Raw genomic sequence first — 20,544 nt, forward strand, 5'->3', positions numbered from 1 at the left:
AAACGTGTCGTCCTAGTGAGGACGTGGCAGCTCCCGAAGCCAAGGCCTCCGTGCGCGGGGGAGGCACTTCCGGCGGCGACACGACGGCCGGCTCGGAACCGGAAGTGGGGCCTGAGAGTCGAGACGCTGGGAGCGCAGCCGGGGCAGGCGCTGGAGCCGGAGCCGGGTGAGCCCTCGAGAAGGGGGAGAGATCGAGGACAGGAGGGCTGAGAGGAGACTAGGGAGTGACGAGACAGACTTGCCGTCCTGGGGGCCCTTCCTGGGCGAGCACTGTGCGGCCGGGGAAGGGAGGAGTCTGGGGGCGGGGCTGTGGCCGGGCTGGAGTGGACAGGGCCCGGGACCCCCATCGCGGCGGGCCTTCACCCTCTCACTCTCTAGTCCGAGCCGGAGGGACCCGTCCAGTCTCCTCCCGGCTCTGCACGGCGCGGTCTGCCCAGCCCGGAGTCCCCTTTGACTGGAAGAGGTGATCCCGTCGTCTCGCCCGTCCACCCTCCCAACCTTTGGCCCTGGTTATCTGCTGGTTCTCCCAAGTTCCTTGGCAGCTTCCGCAGGGGCAGACCCCCAGCCTTCGGAGCCCAGGGGATCCCGCCCCGCCCCTTTGGGGCTGTTACCCTGAACTCCCCCTCCCCCCAATCCTTCTAGGGTACTACGGACCCCCGGGTTTGAAGCTTGTGCTCGTTAGGGGGGGATAAGTCGTGTCTCCCACTCACCCCGTTTTTGAAACTTCCCACCAACCCCCCCCCCCCCACTTTTTCTCCTTTCTCACACTTGCATAGTTCACTTCCCCCAGTTGACAGCCCATCCCATAGAGGTAGTGAGAGCTGAATGTGCTGTCTATTAAACGCCACAATGTCATCGAACAGGGCTCGGAAGAGTAGCCTTTGAGAAACCTGCCTTGCACCTTAACAGAAGGGTTGGAGGTGCTGTCAGCCACAGCCAGCTAGTCCAGATTCAGTAATATTTGTCCCATTCTTAACTTCAGCAAACGTTAATTATCCTTTCTCTGTGCTTGCTAGGCACTGGGAATGTAGGGAAAAAGATGTAACCATCACTGTTCTCAAGCATTTTAGTTCTATTGGTTGGGGGGGGGTGGTGAAGAGGGAATTTACTTGAATTGTTTTGTGGATAGAAGTATCCTCTTAGAATCTTCTTGTGTTGTCATGAGCCAGATTAGAGAAATGCCAGACAAACTGAAAATAGGGTTGCTATTCTACTCCAGGAAGAATTACTTGCACTGGGAGATCCCAGTTCTCTCAGTGGGAGACTCAGCATAGGACTCCAATCAAATTCTAACTCAGAGAAGAGATTCATAGCGGACTTTGCTCAAGTGCAGGCATCTAGCTAGCTCCAGCCCCACTTTGGCCTGAGTATTACTTATATAATATGTTGCAACTTTGGAAAACTAGTTTCTGAACACTTCTTATCTCCCCCCTTTTCTCCTGCCCTGCAGGTGAGGCCAGGTTGGGGATGCACTCACGATGAATGTCAATCAGCCAGCTCCCCCTGGGGTGCCATATGGACAGCCTCAGCCTGGCTACACAGGATATCAATCTGGCTATGGTGGGCAGCCAGGACCCATAATTCCCCCTACTCCTTATGGAGCCTACAATGGTCCAATGCCAGGCTATCAGCAACTGCCTCCCCCAGGTATGTATGTGTTTGAGTTACTTGTAAGCTCTGAGGAGGTGGTGGCAGTGTCCCATTGAGGGGTTTTTGTGTAACTGTCTTTTTGTGTGCCATGAAGGGTCATGGACGGAGTCTACTCTGTCCTATTTCTGGTTCTGATTCACCTTTGTGACATTTAATGGGTGTGTAGCTTCCACATTGTGTCCATTGATAATTCATTGTTTACAGATAGCACCATGAGGTGGTGTTCTAGTTTCCTTGGACTGCAGCCAGTCTGGGCACACTGGCAAGGGCTAGATGGGGAAGGGGCATGGCTACACAGTTGTTTCATACTTTGGTAGGGGTAGGTGCTTTCCAAAACTTTGGCTGGTAGAAACTTTGTTGTTCTATGCCCTTTTTTTGGTCTACCTTGAGTATTTAGGAACTATTCCTGGTGTGTGGGTTCTGCCTTTTAGGACTGAGGGCTTAGGGAAATGGCTCTTCAGTAGGAGGGGTAGAGTTTATGTGTCTGACTTTTTAATGCCTTTTATAGATTTCTGTCAAGGTCATTTGCAGCCTTACATCAAGTACCTTTGTCTTTTGGATAGCATGAGTGTGTTTGGAGGGCTTTGAAAAAAAAAAGCTCTGACATTTTCTGTAGGGTTCGTATTTTGTTATAATACTCCTTCAGAAAGTGTACTGATTATATGGACAAGTGGGATGCTATATCTTATTTCAAGTTAACCCAGAATCGAAGATAGTACACCCTTGGTTATAATATCTGGTATGTGTCTAACAGTGTTTTTAATGACAATGAGTTTAGGGATATAGGAGAGGACTTGTAGAAGAAACATGAAGAACAAGAACAAAGTATAAGTCAAAGTTTGAAATGCAGAGATAAACTCAAGGTAAAAAACAAGATTGTAAAGTTCCTATCCTATTTTCTGGTTTGGGACTTTGATCATAGCAGAGTCCTTGTTAGGCCTTTTAACTCCTGTTATATCAGACCGGAGCTTGGCATCTCCTGAAGAGCCATCTCTGAGATAGGTACAAATGTGGGTCTGGGCTATGATTACTAAATACCAAAACTTACATTTATAAAGCACTTTCACATACTTTCTAATGACTAACTTTCATATATATTTTGAAGTTTACAAAGTGCTTTCTTCACAACCCTGTGAAGTTGATAAAGTAAGTATTCCTGTTTTCCAGATGAGAAAAATGAAGTTTAAAGTTGTTTGGTCCCAAAGTTAGTAAATAGAGCCGCTTGAATTAGCACGCAGGTTTTGACTTCTAGGCATTTCTGTATGCCATGATGCTGCTGTAAAGTTAAGTTTATCTTGCCTCTTTAGGTGTCTCTGCTTCTGATAAGGGCAAAACAACAACAAAAAAAACTGGGCTGATACCATGAAAGAGTACTCCAGTTTGGATTAGAAGGCTTGACTTGCATCTCTAGCTCTGATAGTTAGAAATAAAAATAAATAAGCTCTCTATTACCTTAGAAGAGTTATTTTGATCTCAGTGAGTGTTGTTTCTTTATCATTTGAGCAGTTTGGATTAGACTAGATGATCCTCAAGGTCCCTACTGGCTCTAAAATTCTGTTATTTAAACTGAAGCAGAACAGAAGTGGTGTAAATTAAGTGGATAATGGAACTGCCTGACAGGTTGGTGAAAGAGGTTGAGCCCTTAGAACCTTTGAAGGGCGTAGAGGAGAGGTTATCTCTTTCCTTAGGAATAGGAATGGGTTTATAGGATCATAATTTTAGATCTGGAAGGAATTGGAGAGGCCATCTAGTCCAACCTCTTCATTTAACAGATTAGGAAACTGAGAACCAGAGAAATTAAGTGACTTGTGCAGAGTCATATAGTACGTGACAGAGCTGAGGTTCCAATCTAGCTCTTCTGACTCCAAAACATGGCTTCTTTCCATTGTACCATGTTGCTAGTCAGGTCAGTATGGCATAACTTGTGACAGGAGAGTGAAGCTAGAGTTCATTGAGGAGTCGTTGGTGGAGGCACAACTAAGATTTGCTGGATGGCATAGGGCTCCTGACATCTAGGTCTATTAGGAATGCAAAGTGAATAGATGAACACAGGGGGTGAAAGGAGCTGATTCTCAGTCCTCCCTCTTCTTTCCATGTTTGCATAGCTAAGGTCTTCTTGTCCCTCCAAAAGTTCCTTATCTGCTACTTTGAGCATGTGTCATAAATTGCTAACCCTTAGTTTAGATGCTTTTCCCCAGGAAATTTAACATCTGGGCTGGGAAACTGGCAAGTCTATACTAAATTGAAGGAGTGTAAGAGTCAGATCAAGTCACTGAGCATTTATTAAGTGCTTACTCTATGCTAAGCACTTTACTAAGCTTTAACTGTAGAAAGAAAGGCAAAAATAGGCACTGTCCTCATGGAGTTCATGTTCTGATGATGAAAGCAACCAGCAAACAACTATGTCTATGCAAGATATATACAGAGTAAATTATAGGTGATATTAGGAAGGTACTAAAATGTGGGATGAGGGGCCAAAAAGACCTCTGGCAGAAGGTGGGATTTGAGCTAATAACACTTGAAGGAAGCCAGGAGGCAGAAATGAGTAGGGAAAGAATTCCAGGATATGGGAGAGAGCTAGTAAAAAGGCACATAGTTAGGAGATGGAGTGTTGTGTATTGTGCCAGGAACAACAAAGAGGCTGGTGTTGCTGGATTGTAGAATCTATGGAGTTAAGTGTCAGAAAACTGGAAAGGCTAGAAGGGAACAGATTATGAAAAGCTTTGAAAACCAAACAGATTTTATGTTTTATCCTGGAAGTAATAGGGAGGCCCTGAAGGTTATCTGAGTTGGAGAGTGGGGGGGATAATAATGTTCAGATCTGTCCTTTAGGGAAATGAATGGCAGTGAAGTGGGGAATAGACTTCAGGCAGGTAGATCCACCAGAGAAGACTATTTCCTGGATTTGAGAGGATGAAGACTTGTATCAGAGAAGAGAATAGGATGTATATGAGAGATGATGAGAAGGTAGAATCCATACAATTTGGCAATAGTTTCAATATGAAGATCTCTGATGTGACTGATAGAGGGCTCAGCCAGTGACACTGATAGGAGTAATGGAAGCTTTCTGTTCATGGTTTCAGGTCAAGAATAGCTGCCATGGCTAGAATTGACAATGAGTAGTGTCATCTTCACTTTGAAACAATGGGAGTGGCCAATAAGTACCTGAGCTCACTGATCTATATTTTGAATCTCTGGGTAGAGGAAAGATCTTTTTGTAATCACTGAGTTTCTATCCTTTCTCTTAGGTGTGCCAAGAGCACCACCTTCCTCGGGAACACCCCCAGCCTCTACTACAGCCCGAGTTCCTAGTGGCCAGCCTGCATATGGCCAGTTTGGCCAAGGAGATGTGCAGAATGGGCCAAGCTCCACTGTTCAGATGCAGAGGTATGTATTTGTGTTTCCCTGTGCAGATTCAAAACTACATGAGAAGTAGGAAACAGTGCAAGTGTTTTGTTGTGTGTTTCTTTTTCTTTCTTCTCTCTCTTCCTTTTCCCAGTCTTCCACTGTTGCTTGTATACTGGTCTTTTAACTAGGATTCTATTTCACATTCTCTCCTTTGAACTCTAGGCTCTTTGCCACTGTTTTTTTTTTCTTATCTAGATACTATTTAGCAGTTAACATTGCTGTCCTTACTGAATCCTAGAAAAGAATAGGAAGGGGCTTTGAGATCCTTTAGGCCCACTCTTTTCACCAGCTGACTGGCTGAAATCAGGTCAGTCTTGTCCCAATGCATAGAGAGAAGAGCAGCCCCTTCATTTCAGAGGCAGAAACAAGTATCTTGTGAAGGGGTGTAGCAGGAAGTCCCAGATGGTAAGCTGTCCAAACTATTTGGCAAAGCATTTGCGACCTTTGGGAGCCACTTTTCTTTTAGGACCCTTCTCCAGTAGGGTACTGCTTGTTTTTCAGTTAACAAAGGAGAAGGTAGAAGGGCTCAGAATTTTAGATTTATACATGGAGATGAAAGAAGGTAAGGGAAATAGCCTAGGAAAACTTCCCAACCTTTGTTAGCTGGGTATGTAGCAAGTGACTTTCATCATCTTGGGGCCACAAGATTAATCTATGTTCTATAAGAATGGAATGAACTCTTAATCATCCATGCTAATGGAAAGCTGGTTGGTGAAGCAAACATCCATTGAGTACCTACTATGTGCTTAATTAGACTCATACTAGGTGCCAGAGAGTACAAAATATAGTCTTATCCACAGTTTAGTGGAGAAAGTAAAACAAGTAGGAAAAAACAGTATAGAATAAAATTCCCACAGTAAGATGTTATATAAGAACACTGTTCATTGTGGATTACACATAAAAGAAAGAGGTGAGAGGTCAGAGTCTTCATGGTAACATAGTCTTCTTTAGCATAGAGTTTGAGTCTATCTGGGCTCTTGTCCAAGGGAGTTTGTTTTCCTAAACACCAGAAGGACCTTGTTAAAATTATAGGCAGAACTTTGGCAAGTAATTCAGCCACTATGGATCTCAGCTTCATCCTTCAGAATGAGGGGGTTGAAGTCAATGCCCTCAAAGGGCTTCAACCTATGATCTCTTGCGATTCATCTTTGTGTATTTAGTTTTCTCTTTTTTTATTTCTAGTCAAATGTCTTTTGCTGTTTCACTCAGCGTCTTGCTGTTGCTATTTTATGTTCTTGATGTCACTTCATATAAACCTTTCCAGATTTCTTTAGTCTCATTTCATTGATCATGTCTGATGCTGGAGAATATGGAGAATGTTGGATGGTGAGTCAGGAATCCCTCAGTTCAGAGCTTCCTTTTGACTCTTGGTCTATGGCCATGACTGGGTCACAGTCTCTCTGAGCCTAGGGCAATTGATCAAGATTTATTTTCTAAATTTTTCATTGGGTTAAAATAAAGTAAATTTAACATTACAGTCACAAATCCTTGATGTATTGCTGCAATTCAATTCTAGTACACTGATAATTATTATACTGATGTACCATAGCTTATTCAGCCATTCACCAACACTGGGATGTTTAGGTTGTTCAGTATTTTCTATTTGCAAAAATGTATTTCTAAACAAATTACATCTATTTCCATTGAATATCTTATTTTTTTATGATAACATTCTTGGAGAATATTTCCAATATTGGCATGATTTGATTAAAGGACATGATTCTTATTGTTAACTTCTAGATAGAGATTTTATTATAAAAGTATAAAAAGATTCTATAATTTTCAGTTCTGTTAGCAGTATACATGTGTATGTTTTTTACAATTCTATAAATGAATTTTCTCAATTTGTAATTTGAAATGAATTTTTGTACTAATATTTGAATGGTGTATCAGAAAAAAAATTGGGTATGCCCAATGTTAGGAAAGTACAAAATACTTTAAAGTAAATAATGAAACCACACTATGAAAAACTAATTTAGGAGAATTTGAAAAGTTTTTTAGTTTTCTTCTCCCCAGTCAACTGGCATTTGAAAGAAGCATTGCCTCTTATGTTGAATCAAATACTCTCTAAATTGGTTGACTTTTTAGCTCACACTTCTATTGTGGGAAGAAGCCTCAAACTACATTTATATGACCAATATATTGTTGGTATAACACAATGCTCCTTCCCTTCTAGCTCCTGGACTGGTGACTGCCATACTGTGGCAATTATGTCGGTGAAGGACTTAGGCAAAGAAGGTGGTATTGTCATTAGTAGATACTCTGGAGATTTGTTGCCTAATTAATGTTTAAAGCTACATTTGCCACAAATGCCACTAAGAAAAATGGTTCACAGTATTGTCTCTTAAATTTCTAACTTAGTACTTCATTGGAGCAAGATGATTTTGGATTCTTGAAGTCTTTGACATTAGAGTACAGTCTGTGGTGGGTCTTTCCTTGGTGAAAAGACTTTGAATATACTGTTGACAATGTACAATTGTCTAAGGGAAAGCCTAATTCATTGTGGAACTAAACCATTAAGTTGGCACAGGGTGATGTTTTGCAAGGTGGGAGGGAGAAAACAAGAAGCAAAAGTCATAGGATCTCTTTAATGACTAAGTTAAAGGGATTGCAGTTTATGCAGTGGAAGACATCACATCAAAGAAAAGCTAGATCCTTGAAATATTGACAGGATCAACAATTTGGATAATTAAGAATTTATACAATATGTGTGTAGATTATGGGTCTTGGCAGAGGCCAGGCTAGGGGAAAAAGGGGTAAAGTAGTTTGGGGCTAGGGATTCTTAGCAAATTTGTCAGGGTTCCTAGATCCTATGATTACCTCTACTTTTATTCTCTCCTTAGGCCTCCCGTGTCTCAGCCGTTTGTGCCAGCCCCAGTGGCCCCTCTGGTGAACCAACCAGCCCCATTTCAGCCATATGGCCCTCCCCCAACTAGCACACAGGTGACCACTCAGATGGCAGGGATGCAGATCAGTGGCCCAGCAGCTCCTCCTCCTTCAGCATTAGGCTATGGTGAGTGACTGGGGTTGCAAAATCTTTTTTTCCTTACCTCCTTTCCGTGTCCCTCAAGGAATATATGAAAAAGCATTTATTAATCTCTTACTGTGTCCAAAATATAAATCTGGGTGGGGGGAGGATAGAAAAGTAGGAGTTCCTCTAGTGGCAATACAATATATGTAGGGGGTTTCAATTTTCAAATTAGATGAGAAGATGTAGCCTCTTTAAGATGCAGTGGTAAAACAGGTGATCATGCATCTTTAGTGACATTTCCATTAATTAAACCATACCAGCTTTATATATGGAACTAGTGGACACTGCCAAGTACTTTGCCATTGAGAACTTTGTTTTCTAGGTCCTTGGTAGATATGACTGATATAAACTATAAGGTTCTATGATGGGTTCCTTAACACTGATTCCCTGTGTGATAGGATAATTATAGTCACCTCTGCTGTGTGGATAGAGAAACAACATGTTAAATAAGCAGGAACAGGGATTAGGGTAGTAACTTATCCCTTTCTGTTTCTCAGGGCCACCTACATCAATGGCTTCAGCTTCAGGAAGTTTTCCAGGCTCCAATCTATATGGCTCTTACCCTCAGAACCTGGCTCCACCCACTAGCCTGGCCCAGGTTCATCCTGGTGCCCAAACCCCTCAGCGATCTCCTCCTCTGCAGGCTTCTAGTTTTCCACCCTCAGCAGCAGGGGGCCCCAGACCTCCTTCAATTGCTGGACCATCCATGCCTGGACAGAGCTTTGGGGGGCCTCCAGTGAGCCAATCCAACCATGCATCCTCACCTCCCCCACAAGCTCAGCCTCCAATGACTGGCCCCCCAGGACCCCCACCTCCTATGCATTCCTCTCAACCAGGATATCAAGTACAACAAAATGGTGAGTCTTTCCCCTTTGTTGAAGCTAGGGACTCTGGCTATCCATATGCCATGGATTTAAGAACCATTTGCTTGACTAGTGAAATAGGAGGGGGGGGCCTTTGGGTAACAGGTTTTCTGTATGTTCTAGAAGGTAGATTATCAGGAGCTCTCCTTCCCAGGAGTTTATGATAATCATATTGATAGAACACTGGGAGATTTGCAAAGTGCTTTCCTTACCCAACCCTTGGAAGTAGAATAGTTAGTATTGACTCCATTAACATGGAGAAACTGAGGCTTAGAGAAGTTAAAGGACTTGCCCAGAGTCACATACCTCTTAAACTGTTAATACCCAGGACTTGTGACTCCAAGATTAGTTAGTACTCTTTATACTTGATTTTTCCATGTCGGTGGTAAGTGAACTTGGAGTATTACTCTCACCCCACTAATCACTGTACCTTAGGATTTATCACTTGTTTTTGTAGAAGTTCTTAGGCCTTTTATTATGGGGTTGTAATTCTTGTGCCTTTACCTTCCAGGTTCCTTTGGACCTGCTCGAGGCCCTCAGCCCAACTATGGGGGAGTCTACTCTGGAGCACCCAACTTTGGCAGTCAACCTGGGCCTCCTCAGCCACCTCCCCCAAAGCGCCTGGATCCTGACTCCATCCCTAGTCCTGTAGGTACACTGTCTTGTGACTATGGCTGTTTGTACATATGTGTGTGTGTGTGTGTGTGTGTGTGTGTGTGTGTTTGTGTGTGCACGTGCACCTCTTTGTGCTAAGCTGGAAAGGATGGGAACAAATTTTAAACAGCATTGCTCAATTTTTTTCCCTCATGTCATCTCTATTTTGTTGTTGTTGTTTTTTAGGGTTTAGAGTAAATCTTGATTGTTATTATTTGCAATAAGGGGGAAGGTTGTGGTAGGGTAGGACATAGTGTGAACTCTTACTGTTTGTAAAGCTGTGGTGGGACTTTAGTGAGATATCACTTTGGAAGTCTTAAAAACTGACCACCTCATTCTTTGGCACATGGGTGGAGACCATTTCTCCTACTCTTAAAACCTGGATAGATAGAGCTCTTCCTCCCTGGAGCATTCAGGTTTCATTGATATTGAGGGAAGTTGGGGGTTTTTCCCTGCTTGTTAAAGGGATATGAATTGAAAGGCCTACAGCAGAAGTACTTCCTTTCAGAGAGTGAATTTTATTCCTGAAGTGGTTGGAAATTTCAGAACCACTAAGGGTTAGGCTAGATGCCAGGGGGCCACTCTCTCCTGAATCAGCTCCCTGACCATTCCAGCCACAGCATTTGGTGTGTTGCTCACTATGTAATACTTTCAAGTTATCATATTTCATTGTGTTCTCTTCCCACTCTCTGTGGGGTTGGTCCCCCTGGGAGTAGTTACCATTGTGATGGCAGGTTGCCTGAATGAGGGTAGAGTGAACAAAGTTTTTCCCAGGTAATCGGAGCTCTTTTGGAGCAATGGAAGACCAGCTGGTTTGAGGTCGTGCCCTTTCAATGTGATGATGAGTCTCCTAAGTGGATACCTGCTCAGTGACTGGTCAAGTGGGAACACCCCTTTTCCTCCCTGGGACATCTCTGCCTGTCCAGCTCTTCCTCATACTCACTACTTGGCATTTGTCTGTGCCCTGTTCCTTGTCCTCCTCCGTCACACCCTGAGCCCCCAGAGCCTTCAAGTTGGGAGGCTAGGGACATGGGGTTCCACACCCAGAGGGAACCTGAATTCTTGATGTTTTCAAAACTCCAGATGTATGTGTCTAACTCCATCAGGGCTGAGAGAAGTAACATCTGCTTGTTCTTTTGTTTCTCTCTGTGTGTCTTTTTGCTGCCTTTATTATTAAAACAAACTAAAAGCAACTCAATGAGCTGCCTCCTCAGCAGAAAACCAGGCACAGAATAGACCCTGATGCCATTCCTAGTCCAGTAAGTCTGGGGGTGGGGGGTGCGTGTCTTCTCCGTGTTGGTGCCACCTGTGCATGCTGTGACTTCAACTTCACTTCATTCACTGTGTTCATCCCTTCCCTGGCTCCTTTCATCCTTCAACCCACCCATCCTCCCATGTCTCTGCTTATTATGTTGTAAAGAAAGTGAGAACAGCAGCACAGGAAGAGTGGGAATGAAGTTTCTAGAAAGCTTTATTGATATAAGTAAGCAGCTATTCCCCTCCCTCACCTGACAGGTATTTGTCCCATGACTAACCCCCCCCCCCCCCACTTGCTTGTGGTAAGATAAGGTGAAGGTAGGAGTCAGATCTTCCCCATTTTGATGCTGGTTTACCTATTGTGGATGAGTCCAAGGCTCTTTAGGGCTACTGGTCTACAGAGCCCTTGGTGCTTAGGGACTAAGCAGTCTATAAGAGGCCCTGCCAACTTGGGTTGAGGGATGGTATAGCTGACTTGGACCTCTTCCTCATGAACTCTTGGATACTGTTGACTTCACTCCTCCCTCTGCTATGAAGGACTGTGGAATATGAGGTGGGGGGGGGGGGAGGGGGGGAATCAAAAGCATGCCTTCTTCCTTACTATTGGCTTCATTTATCAGTCCCTGGGGTGACCAAAGATGACTGTGCTGGTCAGGAATATCTTGTACTGACCCACCAGATTTTTCTCTTTTCCTTTTCCTTTACCATCTTTGAAGGATGAAGGGAAACTTTGGTTTAAAATGTTTTCCATTCCACTGTCAAGTTAAAGGGGGTCTTAGGATCAGGGTTGGGGTAATAAGATGCAGCATCTTATGTTTATCTCTAGTACTCCCTCGAGACAAAGGCAGCACTTGTTCCCCTACCCACTTCACCATTTATCCTCTTTGTCCATTGTACTTCCATTGAGTGTGGGGTCATTTCAGGTAGTTTCATTTTCATATTGTCACTATCTGTTTTCCTTACGACTCCAAATTTTTCTTATCGATTCCAAATGTAACTTGTGGAAATGGAAGTTATATTGGGGAGAGGGTATCTAACCAACCTAAGGTCTATGTTTGGATTGCCCTAGAATCATGCCCAGAGAAGTTGGACAGAGTGGGGTTAACCATTTGTGGGGGTTTAGCATTTTTTATTTTATATTTTTTTGCCCAACCCATCAACCACCTGACATACCCCTCTTCCATTCTCCAGTTTTTCTTACTCAGAGTGCTTCTGGTTTGAGGGTGGGGATTGAGGGTATGGATTGGGTTCAGAACCCATTCATTGGTGTCTCAGTGGAAAGGGACCTAGGAGGTTGGGTATGAGTAGATATGTTGCTTGATGAATCATCAGAGTCTGTTCTGCAGCTCTGTTCTCTTCCATTTCTTGGCTTTCTGTGTTCCAATTTTTTTTCCTTTTACATTTACCCCATTTCCCTCACTCTTGCAGATCCAGGTCATTGAAGATGATAGGAATAACCGGGGGTCAGAACCATTTGTCACTGGAGCACGAGGCCAAGTCCCACCACTGGTTACCACCAACTTTATAGTGAAAGACCAGGGTGAGCAGGACACTGACACCTTTCTATGGGGTCTTTTCTTTCCCCATCTCTGAGGGACCTTCATAAAAAGGATATAGGTAGAATTAACCATAACTACCAGCTTTGGTAGTACCTAAACAGGTATTATCCCTTCTGGCAAGGAACAAGGCTACCATTGGTGCTGGTTGTAGGGTCTGTGTGGGTACGAGTATTCATTAAGACATCCTGGTTTAAATCTGGCTCTGTACCCTTTCTGTAGGGAATGCAAGTCCTCGATATATCCGGTGCACTTCATATAATATCCCTTGCACATCTGACATGGCCAAGCAGGCCCAGGTGCCCCTAGCAGCTGTCATCAAGCCATTGGCTAGGCTGCCCCCTGAGGAGGTAAGTATTCTTGGGAGAGAGCCTCTGGGGGATCAGGGAGGTGGGAATAAATAATAGTTATGAGAGTTAGGATTTACAAAATACTTTACATAGAGTAGCTTATTTGATGCAAAACCACTATTATTAATCCCATTTTATACTTGAGGGCCTGGTTCAGAGAGGTTAAGGGACTTCTGTAGCATCACACAACTAGTGTCCTAGGTATGGTTTGAGCTTGGGTATTTTCTGCCTTCAGTGCCCTACCTACTATGCCATCCAGCTTTTAGAGGCTGAAGTTGGATGGATAGAGCTAAAGGCCTCATTGGCTTATCATTCTGAGGGTTGATGTTTAGAAGGAATTATAGGGATAAGACTCAGTAGGGGAATTTAGAGATTCCTACCAGTCTGAAAAAAGATATTTGGTTTGAGTAAATGGGGTGGGAGTAGGGGGAGGTGGTGTTTTACCAAAGTGAGCCAGCTGACCTCTGGGACCACTTATCAGAAGAACCACTTCTAAGAAGTTTAGATACAGCCAGTATCTCAATTTTTATCTTTGTCATCCTCCAGGCTTGAATGAATCAGGAGAAGGCAGACTTTCCTTCTTGCCTAGATCCTTATCTTTTTATCTAGTACCTTAACAAATAGCCTGCTTGGTTAATGATAACTAAGCAGCTGCCAGTTAAGACCCTGGTAGAGGAATTGTGGCCTCTGTGTCCAAAAGGTTGTATAAATACTTCTGGTGGGAAGTGCAGAAGGTGGTTGAATGTGGCCTTAGGTGGATTATTATTCTCATCCTGATCTATCTAGTTTGGAAGAGTTATACTGAATTTGAGTAAAGATTTCAGAGTTCCCCCAGAAGCCTGAACTTCTCATCTCTGTTTTACTTGATATATTTGTCTGCTTTAGTCTCAGGGAGATAGTTGGGTACTTGGCTAGAGAATCCTCACCTGCTCGTGTTCATCAACCTCAGGAGTCACTGAAACTCAGGAATGGTTGGATGGCAGGAGTCATAGATCCTTAGAGGGAGGGCAGGAATCATAGGTACTTAGGGGTAGGGCAGGGGTCATAAATACTTGGGAAGGGCAAGAATCTTACATATTTAGGAGGAGATGAATATAGAGGGCAAAGAATCTTAAACACTTGGAGGAGGGATGAGAACAGGTCTGAAGTAAAAGCTCCCAGGAGAATCTAGGAATTTCCATCCAAATTCCTATTATAGTCCTCAGCTAAATAAGACCAGTTTAGCTAGTCTTCATCTCTCTGAATAGAGAATTGATTTCAGGGTTGGGGAGATTACAGCACACATACTTTGAGGGACATATTTCCCATGTCCATTGCTCCCTTCCCTTTTCCCTTCCTCCCTCCATCTGTGCCCTTCTCCCTTCTGGATACTGTTATTCCTCTCCCTTGCCCCAGTGCCTGTCCCTCATGTCTGACCCACCCTAGTCACCCTGTCTCAGCTCCTTCCCTTTCTTCCCTAGGCCCCTCCATATGTGGTGGACCATGGGGAGTCAGGTCCTGTGCGCTGCAATCGCTGCAAAGCCTACATGTGCCCCTTTATGCAGTTTATTGAAGGCGGGAGGCGCTTCCAGTGCTGCTTCTGTAGCTGTGTAACTGAAGGTCAGTCTGGGAGAGTGCTCCATCTGAAGAATCCTGGGAAAACTTGAGAATGTGTGGGAATGAGACAGTTTGAAATCTGAGCTCAGTATAGGCCACCCACCCTTCCCTTCCTTTTTCATGGACATTGAGAAAGTGGTTTTCTTGGTAACATTCCACCATGCCCTTTAACAGTTCCTCCCCAGTATTTCCAACACCTGGATCACACTGGTAAACGTGTGGACTTCTATGACCGGCCTGAGCTTTCCCTGGGCTCCTATGAATTCTTGGCTACTGTGGATTACTGCAAGGTGAGGTCATCATGAGGTAGAAGGGTGGCTCAGTCTAGTCCCATCTTACTTATTTTCTATTGCTCCTTAGGCATCCTCTTGACAACTCTCCTTTCTCCTCACATTTCCTTCCTTCTCAGAACAACAAGTTTCCTCGCCCCCCGGCCTTCATCTTTATGATTGATGTCTCCTACAATGCTGTCAGGAGTGGCCTTGTCCAGCTCCTCTGTGAGGAGCTCAAGTCACTGTTGGACTTCTTACCCAGGTGAGAGCCCTTCCCTCACCCCAAGGATGGTGGGACAGCTGGGCTGTTGATCTGATCTGATCAAAGGCCTGGTAGCCTTTGGGGAGATGGGGCAGCTGGCACATAGACTGGGGCAGCTGAGTATTACTGAGGATTGTCCCCTCTCACAGGGAGGGAGGGGCCGAGGAGTCGGCTGTACGTGTTGGCTTCGTCACATACAACAAGGTGCTGCACTTCTACAATGTGAAGAGTTCCCTGGCCCAACCACAGATGATGGTGGTGTCGGATGTGGCTGATATGTTTGTGCCACTGCTGGATGGCTTTCTGGTCAATGTCAATGAGTCACGGCCAGTAATCACCAGGTGAGGTCTAGGGCCAACTGTGTCACCATGATCTATGATGGGCTGGGAGGGGAGACAGTTGGGGCTAGGTGACAACTCTTTCTAGGGAGAACTATGTATTTGAACCTCAGGATCCCTGGTGGGATTGGAAACTAAAAACAGGATCCCTAGTGTGGATCCTGTTTTTAGTTTCCACTTTCTCCAATCCATACTTCCTATTGCTTCCTGAGTTAATTCTCCTAACACACTGCTCTCATTAAGTTATCCTACTGAAAACTTTTTGTGGCACCCCATTGCCTCCTACATAAAGTAGAAACTCGTCTGGCTATTAAGGCTTACTATGGTCTGGCTCCAATATCCAATTCCACCCATCCACATAGTCTCTTCTAATACAACTATATTACTACACTATAAATCTCTAGATCTATTTAATTTCACTCTTGTAAGGATTACCTCAGGTACCTTTCCTTCCTCTTCTCCCAATAGGGTGAAAGGCATCTCATTGTATTTATATTAGTAGGGTTCATTTGTTATTCTCCCTGAAAGAAGGTAAGCTTCCTGAGGGCAGGGTATTTATGTTTGCATCCCTACCACTTGACACTGTGCCTTGCATATAATATATGAATTGAATTGTCATTGGGAGTACAGTTTGTGATTGAATGGATTGGTTGTTGGGACCTAGATGGGTAGGAAGAGGATGGAGGTAGCTGTTTAGACTGACTTTTCTTACTCCTTCAGTTTGCTGGATCAGATTCCAGAAATGTTTGCAGATACAAGGGAGACAGAGACAGTATTTGCCCCTGTGATTCAGGCTGGAATGGAGGCCCTGAAGGTAGGCATAGAGCTATAATGGGGTATTAAGGGTAGAATATGTCAGCTGTGATCTCAGTTCCTTCAGGAACTATCTGGGAATAGCCAGCCCCTCAATTTTGTTGCTGGAGAAATGTCTACTAGTAGGTGTTCATAGCTTTTCTTTGGTTTCCTTTCTACCCCATCTACAGGCTGCTGAGTGTCCAGGGAAGTTGTTTTTGTTCCATACGTCTCTGCCCATTGCAGATGCTCCTGGGAAGCTGAAGAACCGAGATGACAGGAAACTGCTCAACACTGACAAGGAGAAGGTGTGGTGGGGCGAGCAGCCTTCGATGAGAAATCTCATTCCCTACAAATTCCTCATGCTTGATACATTTCTCCTCTCTGCCACTGATCCTTTGATACAACCTTTTTTCAGAAATAAGCTGGGATTCATAGTTGCTCCCTGTAGATACACATTATGTTTTTTGTCTTTCACATATTGCTCAATGAGGAATGAAATTTTTGTTGACCAAATTCTGTCCCTATCTCTCCTTTCCCAGACTCTCTTCCAGCCACAAACGGGTTTCTATCAGTCTCTGGCCAAGGAGTGTGTGGCCCAGGGCTGCTGTGTGGACCTATTTCTCTTCCCTAACCAGTATGTAGATGTGGCCACCCTTGGCATAGTTCCTCACCACACTGGTGGTTCCATCTACAAGTACGCGTGCTTCCAGGTATGGGTACTGAACACTGAAACATACTGCTCAACAAACTGGGAGTTTTTTGTCCTACCTATGCCATTGATGAGGACAGCTTGTGGTCAGGGAGGAGAGTAGTTCATGAAAGTGATAGGCGGGTGATTAGGGAGGTCATGCTGTAAAGGTAGTCAATGATGTGACTCAAGGCCTGGGAAACTGCAGGTGGAAAGTGACCAGGAGCGCTTCCTCAGTGACCTTCGTCGAGATGTGCAGAAGGATGTTGGCTTTGATGCAGTCATGCGTGTCCGAACAAGCACTGGTTAGTTCTGGGATGGGGAGAGGACAGCATGGATTGGGAGGGGGGATTTGGGGAACTGCTATTACACAGCCTTTGTGCTGACTACCCTCAGGTATCCGGGCTACAGATTTCTTTGGGGCCTTCTACATGAGCAATACAACAGATGTGGAACTGGCAGGCCTGGATGGGGATAAGACAGTGACTGTGGAATTCAAGCATGATGACCGACTCAGTGAAGATGGTGGAGCCCTCATCCAGGTGAGGAGCAGTGGGTATAGAGCCAGTTTTGGAGTTCTGGGTTCATTGATTATGGCTATGGGCCTCACTGCCTCAGGCAGTCTAAGACTGTCACTAGTAGTGGAATTCCTTTGCCTGTAGTTCCCTATGTATATGAGCTAATGAAATCACAGGTTTTCACTGGAGACAGAGACAATTTTTTGCCCTTGTGATTTTTCTGCTGTCACTTGAGGGTGGGGCCATCAAGGAAACTGTGGAGGAAGAGATTGGCTGATTCTTGTTTGTGTACCTATCTAGTGCGCTCTACTCTACACAAGTTGTGCTGGGCAACGGAGGCTCCGTATCCATAACCTGTCATTGAACTGCTGTACCCAGCTGGCTGACTTATATCGGAATTGTGAAACAGACACGCTCATCAACTACCTGGCCAAGTTTGGTGAGGATTGGGCACCTGAGGAGGCATGGGTAATGTTGGGGGGTGGGAATCAGCTCTTTAGTTAAGCTTGCTGAGATGAGGTATCACTTAACCTTGCCTGTCTTAGTTTTCTTATCTTAAAATGAGGATAATAATATCACTACTTAGAGTGGTTATGAAGATAAAATGTAACATGTTTGCAAACTTTAAGGCACTCTGTAAATGCTATTATTAGTGTGTTTTAGAGCAAGGTGACTTGGAATTACTTGCCTTGTATTTTTTCTCTTAGCATACCGGGGGGTTCTGAACAGTCCGGTGAAGACAGTACGTGATTCTCTCGTCAGCCAGTGTGCCCAGATCCTGGCCTGTTACCGAAAAAATTGTGCCAGCCCATCTTCTGCTGGACAGGTTTGGGGAGTGCATGCAAGTGTGTGGTTGATACTTATGTTGTTTCGTTTGCCACAGAGATGAAAAGGGCAGGAAGTCTTGGAAGATGAGAGTTAAGAGTATAGACTGGTTTTGAGAGGAATTCTCCCAGGTTCCCTAAGTGCCTCTCCTTTCCTCTTCCTTCTCAGCTCATTCTCCCAGAGTGCATGAAGCTTCTCCCCGTTTACCTGAATTGTGTGCTGAAGAGTGACGTCCTGCAGCCTGGTGCTGAGGTCACCACTGATGATCGGGCATATGTTCGGCAGTTGGTTACTTCCATGGATGTGGCAGAAACTAATGTCTTCTTCTATCCTCGACTCCTTCCACTGGTGAGAATGAGGTGTTGGTATGTGAGCACCTGCTAGGGAAGTGGAGCCTAGCCTAGGAGAGGGAGAGAATCTGAGGAACTTGGTGATGCCTTGTTTAGGGATTTACTGACTCCCAGGACTCTGATCCTCTTTTTCTCCCCTATTCCTAGACAAAGGTTCCAGCAGAAAGCAGTGCAGAACCACCAGCTGTCCGGGCATCTGAGGAGCGCCTCAGCAAAGGAGATGTGTATTTACTGGAGAATGGGCTTAACCTTTTTCTCTGGGTGGGGGCCAGTGTACAGCAAGGTGTCGTCCAGAGTCTCTTCAGTGTCCCTTCATTCAGCCAGATTACCAGCGGCCTAGTGAGTGGCTGGGCTTCTGGAGATTTGGGAGGGGAAGAGGGTTGTTGTTGGTGTGATGAGCCATGGCAGAATCATAGGGACTTAATACCTTGGGCAAGGTCTGCTGGTCTTTTCCAAGTATTACAGAGAGCCATGGGATGTGGGCCAATTTTTTCCTTTGCATTGAATTCTGTATTCATAACTAGGCTGAAATACAGTAGGGAAACCATGAGTTGTGTGTTTTCTAGAGTGCCCTTCCTGTCCTGGAGAACCCATTGTCCAAAAGGGTGCGTGACCTCATCGATAGCTTCCGTGCACAGAGATCCCGATACATGAAGGTACTAATTCCATTCCTTCCCATGTTCCCAATGCATTTTCGCCTTATGTAATTGACTTCCCAATGGCTAACTAGGACCAAGGGTGATTTCTGGAGGATAGTGGTGGAGAGAGCTTGGGCTGGTTTTCCTCCATCATGCTCCAATGTAATCTCTGCTCTGGCACTAGCTCATCGTGGTGAAGCAAGAGGACAAATTGGAGATGTTGTTCAAGCACTTCCTGGTGGAGGACAAGAGCCTAAGTGGGGGTGCATCCTATGTAGACTTTCTGTGTCACATGCACAAGGAGATCCGGCAGCTACTGAGCTAGAGGAAATGGGTGCAGGGCAGAGGGCTCCAGGCCAGCTCCCCACAAATCCCCCAGGACAGCAGGGAAATCTGGACAGTTCATATCTTATAAGTCACGTAAGCAGAGATCCCCTCAGTCTCAGGAGGGTGGGGAGGGGACGGGAGGGTGGCCCCCTCTGGGTCCAAGTGTCTCACCACTCTACTATGTCCTGCTGCTGGCAGGTACTCCTTCTATTCCCCCCTTTCCTGCTAACCCTGTCATAATGAATGTAGTTTCTCAGTTCACTGTGTGTGACTCAGTGTTGGGGGTGCAGAGGCACCCAAATCTGGGAATGCTCTGTGTCCATTTGGGCCAGCCTCTTAAGCCAAGAGAGGGGGCAGCAGGAGTGAATGGTGGGGATCCTGGGGGCTGGGGCAGTGCTTAAAGGGACAGAAAAGAGTTCAGGGTGCTGCCTCGGCTCTCTTCTCATTGACTTCCTATATTAGGGATGCCATGTAGGGTGCCCAGGAGTGGTGGGTGGGTGGTCGAGGCCAGTATTTCTAGGGTAGCCCAACTCTCCTAGGCCTGTGGGAGCAGCAAACATTGGAGGGAGGGAAGGGGCAGGGTTGGAGGTGGAGGGGGAAGCTGTCAGCCTCCAGCATTTTCCCTCTGCTCCTAATGTCTGGTGTTCACTCTGTGGGTGGAGATTGGGGATTCTCCCTACCCACCTCTTCTCTGCTAGGAGAGCCTGGGATCCTTCACAGTGGTGGATGACACCCAGATGTGTGGGGGTTAGGGGACTGTGTCACCAAAGCCCCTTTCCCGTGAGGGTGTTTCACACTGGATGGTTCTGTAGGGAGCCTGGTCATCAACTTGCAATACCTCACAGAGCCAACCCTCCTGGCCCTGATCCTGCTGCCTTGCCCGGCCTGGCCCTGGGGCTGGAGTTGGAGAGGCCCGATGGACAATGGTGCGGGAGCTTTGGCCTGCCCACCATGGTTTCTGGCACTGACCCATTAGGACAGCTGAACCTCTTAACAGACCCAGGCCCGAGGGCAGGCACTGAGCTGGAGGTGGGTGGGTCTGGCTTCCCTTTGGCCTCTGCCCCCCATCCCGGGATGCCCCGGGCCTCTCACTTCTCCTCATTGGTTTATTTTTTCAATGCATCTTTAATTTGTAAAGAAATAAATAAAATAAATTAAGATGTATT

General features: G+C 45.3%; 1 protein-coding gene across 2 annotated transcripts; it reads left to right on the plus strand.

Annotated features, from left to right (window-relative positions):
• Nucleotides 1-5: 5 nt before the first annotated feature.
• SEC24C (SEC24 homolog C, COPII coat complex component) lies at nt 6-20,542 on the plus strand. Of its 2 annotated transcripts, XM_007478396.3 has the most exons (24): nt 6-166; nt 1,451-1,647; nt 4,899-5,037; nt 7,902-8,071; nt 8,587-8,946; nt 9,464-9,600; nt 10,797-10,865; nt 12,292-12,403; nt 12,642-12,769; nt 14,230-14,368; nt 14,540-14,655; nt 14,775-14,899; nt 15,049-15,240; nt 15,958-16,051; nt 16,221-16,337; nt 16,572-16,742; nt 16,929-17,025; nt 17,117-17,262; nt 17,539-17,677; nt 17,946-18,064; nt 18,232-18,411; nt 18,561-18,752; nt 18,980-19,069; nt 19,236-20,542. In XM_007478396.3, the coding sequence occupies exons 2-24, from the start codon at nt 1,479-1,481 to the stop codon at nt 19,374-19,376; spliced, it is 3,342 nt and encodes a 1,113-aa protein (XP_007478458.2). In that variant the 5' UTR covers nt 6-166; nt 1,451-1,478; the 3' UTR covers nt 19,377-20,542. The 2 variants fall into 2 exon arrangements, with proteins under 2 accessions (XP_007478458.2, XP_001363118.2); XM_001363081.4 differs by lacking the exon at nt 10,797-10,865 and having other exon boundaries at nt 15-166.
• The last annotated feature ends 2 nt before the right edge of the window (nt 20,543-20,544 follow it).

Source organism: Monodelphis domestica, chromosome 1 (genome assembly GCF_027887165.1).
Source record: "Monodelphis domestica isolate mMonDom1 chromosome 1, mMonDom1.pri, whole genome shotgun sequence".
Classification (NCBI taxonomy): domain Eukaryota; kingdom Metazoa; phylum Chordata; class Mammalia; order Didelphimorphia; family Didelphidae; genus Monodelphis; species Monodelphis domestica.

Excerpts from the sequence above, each read along its gene's own strand:
- SEC24C (XM_007478396.3), top strand. The coding sequence starts at position 1,479 with ATGAATGTCAATCAGCCAGCTCCCCCTGGGGTGCCATATGGACAGCCT. Across the intron at positions 1,648-4,898 it reads TCAGCAACTGCCTCCCCCAG|GTGTGCCAAGAGCACCACCT; the intron begins GTATGTATGTGT and ends CCTTTCTCTTAG. Across the intron at positions 5,038-7,901 it reads TCCACTGTTCAGATGCAGAG|GCCTCCCGTGTCTCAGCCGT; the intron begins GTATGTATTTGT and ends TTCTCTCCTTAG.